Source organism: Chiloscyllium plagiosum, chromosome 23, assembly GCF_004010195.1.
Source record: "Chiloscyllium plagiosum isolate BGI_BamShark_2017 chromosome 23, ASM401019v2, whole genome shotgun sequence".
In the NCBI taxonomy this organism is placed as follows: Eukaryota; Metazoa; Chordata; class Chondrichthyes; order Orectolobiformes; family Hemiscylliidae; genus Chiloscyllium; species Chiloscyllium plagiosum.
In genome coordinates, this window is record NC_057732.1 from 15,265,910 (window position 1) to 15,274,988 (window position 9,079).

Genomic DNA, 9,079 nt, shown 5'->3' on the forward strand with positions numbered 1-9,079 from the left:
CCCCAGCTCCAAACTTCCAGCTCAGCACTGTCCCCATGACTTGTCTTACCTGCCTATCTTCCTTTCCACCTATCCACTCCACCCTCCTCCCTGACCTATCACCTTCATCCCCTCCCCCACTCATCTATTGTACTCTATGCTACTTTCTCCCCACTCCCACCCTCCTCTCACTTATCTGATGACGGGCTTTTGCCCGAAACATCAATTTTCCTGCTCCTCAGATGCTGCCTGAACTGCTTTTCCAGCACCACTCTAATCTAAACTCTGGTTTCCAGCATCTGCAGTCATTGTTTTTACCTAAACTTTCCATAGAGTCATAGAATCATTCAGCATGGAAACAGATCTTCCTTCCAACTCATCCATTTTGACCGACTTTCTGAAATTAAACTTGTCCCACTTGCCTGCATTCGGCCCAATTCCCTCCAAACCTTTCCTATTCAAGTACCTGTCCAAACGTCTTATAAATGTTGTAACTATACCTGTATATACCACTTCCTCTGGCAGTTTATTCCACATATAAACCACACTCTGTGGAAAAGGTTGCCCCTCGGATCCCGTCTTAAATCATTCTCCTCTCACCTTAAAAATATGCATTCCAATTTTGAACTATGTTAATAACACTGATCTATGATTAGTACAGTTTAAAAAAAACTGAATATTCATAAACTATTTAATTAAAAGATACATTAATACAGTTAATGGCCAAAAGGAAAACATTTGAGCGTCAAATGACCAAGTTATTTATTAATATCTGTAATCTGATGTCCATTCCTAGTAAGCAAATAAAGTTCCAATGAACCAGGATCATTAAGGGTAAAATAAGCTGCAAGTCATACAAACTTCCAATACAGTAGCGCCTCGACTTACAAACTTAATCTGTACTGGGACCCGGTTCGCGAACTGGATCAATTTTTCCCATTGTTCAGATAGTGTAAGAATGCTTGGACATAGCAGCGAACGCTGTTCACAGCACACGCACCAAAGACGAACTGAATGAGATCATGTGGGGCCCGAGAGCTTTTGCGTTCAACAAGCGCGGAGCAAAGCAGAACAATGAAGCCACGTGGTCGCACATGGGCTTTTTGCATTCGTACTTTGATTCGTACCTTGAATTTCGTACGTACGTTGAAGCAAACTTTTACGTACAATCCTGTTCGTAAACTGATTTGTTCGTGAACGGGGTCGTTCGTATGCTGAGGCGCTACTGTATATGTTCCACTTCTGACTTTCGTAGCCAATGAAAATAAATAATGTGGCCGTTTTAACTTAGTGCTTTTGATTACCTTTTAAAAAACAATTTCAGTTTGTGGAAGTGCCAGGTGTTACACTGGATTATGGAATTCAAAGATTGAAATGTAACATGAAATTTGAAACAGAAGCCCCAAAGATCATGATGCAGGGATTCTTCATTCCACTTGCATCAGGTCTTCACAAACATGAAGTGAAATTAAAGATAAACAAGGAAGTATTTAGACAGAGTGAAACTTGTAGTTTACATTAAGCTGAAGAATGGCTTATCTGTCTGCTACTTCCTCCCCTGAGACCTGCTTCCTGAGAAAGCAATGTCCTTCGAGCTTTTGGCTGCATGCCTCACTCTGTCCCCAGTTTATTGAACAAAAAGATGATAGGAAAGACCAGCATTAGGGATACACCTGACTTCTTAAAGTTGTGCAATGTGTTAGCCTCTGAATGTAGATCAAAAGTGCCCCACCACTGTTTCGCCGAGGCCAGAAATGGGGAATAATATCAATGCCATATTATTTCTTTGTTTTGCCAGACACATAATAAATTTATACTGTTGCATAAGTATGGGCAAAGTGCTGCATTATCATTTTTCAGGATAATAGTTTAAAAAAATCCTTTCTGCACTATTAATAGCACAAAAGCATAAATCAATGGATAAAATATCAGTTGGGCCTGGAAGTGAAATGTCAATATCGTTATTGTATTTGTGTGCTTTCACTCACAGGAGGGTGATGCATGGGAGGATGCCAATAATCCATGCATTTCATATAAATGTACTGAGATTGGAATTGTAATCAGAAATATGTCCTGCAATCAGGATGAAAGCTGCCCTGAGGTATGTGGTGATCATGTATATTATTACTATCATGTGTCTCATCCCCTTTGTGTATTTTTCTATTACTCTAATTATTATTATTATTATTCTATTACAATGTTCAATTAATTGAGGAAACTCTTCTAAATAGAGCCCTGGCTCTGTATTTATAAACAGCATGAACATTTTATATTTTGAATTTAATTAATTTATTCAGCAAACTTACCAGTTCACTTAACACCCTCAGAATCCCATCAAACACCTGCAGGCATGAGAAATATTTTAAATGGATCTGTGCCAACACCACCAGACAGGCAGGTAGCAAATTGGTAACAGCGACTCATTTGAGCCTCTCTTTCATTTTTATTTAGTTTCAAATTTAAAATCATCTTCATATTTTCCACATCAATGGAAAATAGGCAGTGTGAAAAATCAGCTGCTGATAAATTTAATAAATTTATTGACTTAGACGAATTTTACCTATGAAGCGTAGATGCCAGTGTTGGACTGGGTTAAAAATCACACAACACCAGGTTATAGTCCAACAGGTTATTTGGAAGCTAGTAATTCCAAATAATTCTGTTGGACTATAACCTGGTATTGTGTGATTTCTAACTAATTTTACCTAGTTAGATTAAGTTTAGTATTTTGATTTTAAAAAAAGCTGTTTAGTGTTATTTTGATTCCTTCAATAAAGTTTCCTATTCTGTATTACACTGACCATACTGTTTTCCATCACTCTCATTGCAAGTCAAATAAATATATTGTGGGCCTATCAGGTCTAAGGTAAGATGTATTCTGTCTATCAATATGTTGTTGTATTAAGGTATGTTCTTACATTTAATTTATCCCATTAAAAGAAAAATAGATAACAATGCAAATGGTATGGTTATACGAATAAACATGACAATATTTCAAAAAGGAATTTGTTTTCATTAGATGCTGTTTATATTTTAGAAATAACAACCTATACTAATGATTCAATATTTTCTTGATTTATTTTTAGTCTGACAGAGTTTACCTCGATCGTTGTTGTTTTGCATGCCGATTAACACAAGGTACCCATTTAACATGTTTACATAAATTTTAATTGTTCTTTGTCACAATATTTATTGAAATTTAAGACTTGAGTGTAAAATTAGAATAGCTGAAAACTGTGGCACCAACTTGAACAAGAGTCAAATTTCTGTTTTGTAAATATTATTGCCAGAGATTTCTTCCTGATCAGCCACCATAACTTTGGTAGAAACCCCTGTGGAAATGATGGCTTCTGATCAGGGGAACATATGAATATTTCCTGCTGTGTGTTTTGAGTATTTTTTGTAAAAGGAATAGCAGCATTTTTTCAATCTGATGCAAATTAATCTCCATTTCCAATATGTACTCAAGCATGACGTTGAAGATTTCCAACTCCCTTTCACTGCTGAAATGTTATTTCCATTCTAGGATATGGGTCTAATCACACTGTTACTCTGTTTGCATTTTATCGCATTGGTAGTCTTTCATATTGTGACTAGGAAAAAGTGAGGACTGCAGATGCTGGAGATCAGAGTTGAAAAGTGTGGCGCTGGAAAAGTACAGTAGGTCAGGCAGCATCCGAGGAGCAGGAGTATCGATGTTTTAGGCATAAGCCTTTCATCAAGTTTGTGGAGGTGGAAGGGGGCTGAGAGATAAATAGGTGGGGGAGGTGGGACTTGGAGAGGTAGCCAGGAAAGCGATAGATGGATGTAGTGGGGGGTGATTTTGACAGGTCAGAGCAGATTGTTGGGAAGGAAGATGGACAGGTCGGACTGATTAAAGAGGCCAGTGTTGAATTATATGGTTGGATCTCTGATGAGATGGGGGGGGAGGGAGATGTGGAAACTGGTGAAATCGACATTGATGCCACCTGTTTGGAAGGTCCCAAGTTAGAAGAAGTAGTACTGGTGAAATCAACCTCTCTCCGCTCTGACCTATCACAATCACAATCCTACATACATCTACCTATCGCCTTCCCAACTGCCCTCACCCAGTCCCCACCTCCCCTCCTAGTTCTTTCTCAGCCCCCTTCCTGCTCCTGCTGTCCCACATTTCTGATGAAGGGCATATGCCCGAAACATCAACTTTTCTGCTGCTTGGATGCTTCCTGACCTGCTGCGCTTTTCCTGCATCATACATTTTGACTTTCATATTGTGAATCTACATCATGTACTTTAATAGATTGTTAGTTGCATCTGCAGGTGATTTCCAGTCAGTCACAGGCCAGTACAGGAGTCAGCAACTATGCTATGTGTTTTGCGCAGCTGCCAGTTTCTGTGTTTGACAATGGATGCATCTCAGACACTAATTAAAGATGCTCAATGTATTTCTGTTGGGAGTCACATTAAGAACTTGTAATCAGAAAAGTGTTCCTGTTACTTTTGGGTTTGTCAGACTACTTAATCCTAAAGATGCACAAGCAGATGTAAGTCATTTGGCCCATCGAATCTGCTTCATTTTTCTATGTTGGGTTTTTAATAAACAAAAGAGCTGGAGTTAGGATAAGTGGAACAACTTCAGGATGACAGCCTGTAACTAGTGGTTTGCTGTGGTGATGGAGCCACAATTATTCACAATATATATCAATGACAAGTGAATAGGCAAGTGAATGCACTATAGCCAAGTTTGCAGAGGACACAAAACTTGGTGGGATTGCTTGTGCTGAGGATGACACAAGGGGTTCACAGAGGGATATAGTGAGCATAAACTTGGCAGATAGAATATAATGCTAGAAAATGTGAGACTATGCACTTTGGCAGTAAGAACAGAAAAGCTAAATATTACTAAAATGGAGAAAGACTGTAGAAAGCTGTAGGACAGAAGGATTTGGTAGCCCTCATCTCAAAGAGCTGACATACAACTTCAGCAGGTGGTAGGGAAGGCAAATGAAATACTGACTTATATTTCAAAGGGGACTGAGATAATAATAAGGAAAACTCTACAAGACACTGTCAGACCACATATGAAATAATGTGAACAGTCCTGGGCTTCTTTTCTAAGGAAAGATATATTTGCATTCGAAACAGTCCGAAGGAAGTTCACTTGGCTGATCTTTAGCCTGGTGGGATTATCTTATGAGGAGCAGTTATGTATCCTGCACCTATACTAACTGTAGTTTAGGAGAGTGTCTTATGCTGAGGTAGATTAAATAATCTTCCTTAATTCTAACTCCCACAGTAATTTATTTTCCCTATCTTAGGTGAATGCAAAGTTAATAAATTCAATGAAACAATCAGAAGTGATAATTGTGAAGCAACTTTTGAAGCAACACAATGTCTCGGGCATTGTTCATCAGCCACACGGTAAGCAGGGTTTTGATGTGTTAAAACACACAAGGCTATAATTACTGCAATGCATTCGAAAGCTGTATTTTACTTCTGAATTCTGGGTTCACATCTAACTGAGGGGGTGAAACTAAACCCCTTTCCCTTCAATGAGAAGTTAACATTAACGTTATAGTCTCTATTCCCTCTAAGATCACCCACGTTTCTGTCTATATCTATTATTACATCTGATTATGGTTAAATATAATTTGTTTCACTGATCTCATTGTCATTTAAATTAATTTATAATAAGCAAATGCTTTGAGGGGAAATTTATTTTCATCATGCAGCAGAAATGTGACTTGAAGATTGTTGAAATCAGATAGACAATAGCCACTCCATTCTGATTTCAAAGCAATGTGTACATTTGATGATTCGTGTATTCAAATCAGTTCCCTGGCCCCTTTAAACTGTGATAAAGAGCAAGGTGCCCTCAGTATCTGCGTCACCATTCACAAACAGGGCTTGGGACCAATGTGGTAACTCCAGATAATTTGGAAATTCCCTTTTTCGTGTTTATGATAAGACAAGTTCCTGTCTGACTTGCATATATGTGGGTGTTCAGCCTCCTTGAGGTATCCTGCAAATCCACAGAGCCCCATCAGCCTCCTACCCAACCTAGCAATGTGCCCCTCCCTCACCTTCCAGTTACAGTCACCCCATTTGCCTGGCGCCTGGCAACTGGTCGGGAGTCTATAGTTCACCCGATTTTCCAGAGCTTCCCACTGACCTCCGTCTTCTTTTGGGTATCAAGTTAGCAGTTATTGCATTGATGAAGCCTAGTTATTACTATCACTGTGACCTTCTGTTTCCCCACTCAGACAGCCCATGAGGATCATTTGCGGCTTTTCAACTGTTCACCATTGACTTCTGTATCTAAAGTTACATCTTTAGTTAATTGTCTAAATCCTTCAGTTTAACGTGTGCCTTTCAGAACTGTTGTGATTGTTTCTGACACAAATGACATGTTGGGGAAAGTAATCATTTCTATTTCTTCCTTTTCCAACTCCTGACCACTCAATGTGACACACTATCTTCCAAGGATTCATTGTTAATCTCCTCATATGGAAATATGTCAGGAATGCACAATGAGAGAAAAAAAATGCTTTGTTATTTGGTAAAACTTTTATTTTCTTCAGCTGTAAACAACGGCAATGGAATAGCACAGGAAGAGATTGTTTTCCTTGAGGTGATATCGCAAATATTTTGTGTGTTGATTACACATTTGGGAAACTCAGGGAGGTGACAGAATTAATGTGAAAGTGGTTTAATTGCTGTGCTATGATCACTCCACTGCTGTTTTGTCCAGGAATATCTTTGGGTTCTACATAAAATGTCTGAGTCTCAGGTGGAAGCTTCATTGGTGACAAAAGGGGGACCCAAAGACATATTTAGTGCCTAGTGGTTGGAATGGATGCTGTAAACAGATTGCATTGGAAAATGTGGTGGTGCAATAGGGAAGTGATGTGTTGAAATGGTTTGTAAGGGAAAAGTAGATTCAGGAGAGCACGTCTGGGTTCCACGAAAATAATGTAGGTCACTGCCTCTAGGTTCCTCTCCCCCCTAATTGCAATCCAACCCAGTTGGGTTAGCCAGCTGTGGGATGCTTCATTATGCCAAGTCACAATTGTACAGCTGTAAAGGCAACCATAGCTCAGTTGGGTAAATGCCCACACAGGTGGAAATAGTTTCTATTTTATTAGTACAGAAAATGGAACAATAATAGTTGTGGGAATAACAATATTCTACAGCCACATACATTGGTACTGGTCCTTTTGTCAGTAACAATATCCCATGCTGGATGTAGAAGCATTCCCAAAAAACGCTTGACACCAAGTTGTATAGCGATACTAAGACAGTTGGCCAAACTCTTGATCAAAGACATAGGCTTTGGGGAGGAGAGGGAAGCAAACACCAAAGAGGCATATGGAGTGAATTCCATAACTTTGTGCTGACTCAGCTGAATGATGACATTCTGGACATCTAGGATTCACAAGAAACCTGGTTTGAAAAAGAACAGAGACCTCCGAGGATTGTAGGGTTGGAAGAGTTTAAAAGGAAGATACAAAAAGGTAAGGTCATAGAGAGAGCTGAACACAAGGCTGGCAGATTAGGAAACAATATGGGTCAGCAGATAATGGGTGTCAAGGCACTGGCAGTAATATTCTGTTTATAATAATTCACGAGAAACAGCTTCTTTAATTCTTTTATGGTACGTGTCACGAGCTAGGTAGCATTTGTTGCTCATTCCTAACTATGACTGAGAAAATGATAGTGACCAGCATTCTTGAACTATAGTTGATCTGGTGTAGATACGCTCCATTGCTGTCAAGAATGGAATTCCAGGATTTTGACCAATGACCAAAGGAAGGAATGGCCATATAATTCCAAATGAGGATGTTGTGTGGCTTAGAGTGGACATTTCAAATGCTGTTGGTCCCATGCATTTGCTGCCGTTGCCCTTTTACGTTTGTGTAGATCACAGGCTTGGAAGGTGCTGTCAAAGGCAGCTTAGTGACTACACATTGCACTGATATGTCAACACATTTATCATGTGTCTTGTATAATTATGTTTCTAGATATGACCCCAGAAAGCATCACATGGACTCTGATTGCCAGTGCTGCCATGAAGACAAGACTGAAAGCATGTCAGTGGAACTGCAATGTAAAAATGGAATGACTAAGGGAGTCGAGTATACCAGTATCAAGTCGTGCAAATGCAAAGATTGTGGAAACACGTTCTAAAATATGATAAATAAATACCAAATGCCAATAAGCAAGTTAAAAAAGCCGAAGCCCAAGTACAAAAGCCGAAGCCCAAGTACAAAAAGGCGAAACCAAAAACCAAAACATAAAAAAAAATACCAAAAGCCGTTATCCTAGTCTCAAAAGCCTAGTTTCAAAACAAGTAGATCAATTGAACTAAATAGCATGATTTTAACAACTTAATTTTCCAAATCTGATTTTGATTTTATTCTCATACTGTCTTGACTGATTTCTTTCAATTGAATTTCATAACGTGAAAAATTATTTTTAAAAAACTGCTGGATCTTGTTTTCGATAAAGGGTATGGTTTTGTGGTGGGAGGTGTTGGAATATTTACAATTCTGTCCTGTACTTATTGGGCATTTGGGACTTATGTGATTTGAAATGATAATAAAAAAAATCTGCTGAGGACTGACTGAATTTTTCCTTCCAATTACTTACAAAACAAAATATTTCAAATTTCTAATATTTACAGGTATCAAGCTCAAATAACGTAGTCACCTAGGGCTGCATTGTTATTAGACAGATGATTAGTGGTAAGTTTTTAACCTGAGGATTATCAAAGATATTCAAGATTACGGTGGAAGAAGGTTTCTAAGCCACAGATCATCCACTCTATTTCTTTTCTTTTTTTAATTTTTTTTTCTTTTCTCTCTACTTTCCTCCATTCCATGGACAGACTTAATGGACTCCTGGCCTCGAGTAATCCCAACAGGGACTCCCGGCCTCAAGGTGAAGTCAATACCTCGCTTTGGAACTTTAAGACTGTAATGCTAAACTTTTACCTTTATTTCTTTATTTTCCTAATTTATACCTAAGATTTTGTACCTGGGTACCTTTGTACCTAAGACGGTGCCAGAATGGCAACGTTGTACACTTTTTGCTGTCCTCATTCCTGATGAACGACTTTTGT

The 9,079-nt window shown here is 38.7% G+C and overlaps 1 protein-coding gene across 1 annotated transcript in view; it reads left to right on the forward strand.

Annotated features, from left to right (window-relative positions):
* The window catches only part of LOC122561444 (mucin-2-like), a 22,554-nt gene extending 13,977 nt beyond the window's left edge, over nt 1-8,577 (forward strand). Inside the window, exons 11-14 of the mRNA XM_043713187.1 lie at nt 1,970-2,080; nt 3,066-3,117; nt 5,277-5,379; nt 7,980-8,577. Of these exons, the coding sequence (XP_043569122.1) occupies nt 1,970-2,080; nt 3,066-3,117; nt 5,277-5,379; nt 7,980-8,145 (432 nt within the window). The 3' untranslated portion in view covers nt 8,146-8,577. The remainder of the gene's footprint in view (nt 1-1,969; nt 2,081-3,065; nt 3,118-5,276; nt 5,380-7,979) is intronic.
* The last annotated feature ends 502 nt before the right edge of the window (nt 8,578-9,079 follow it).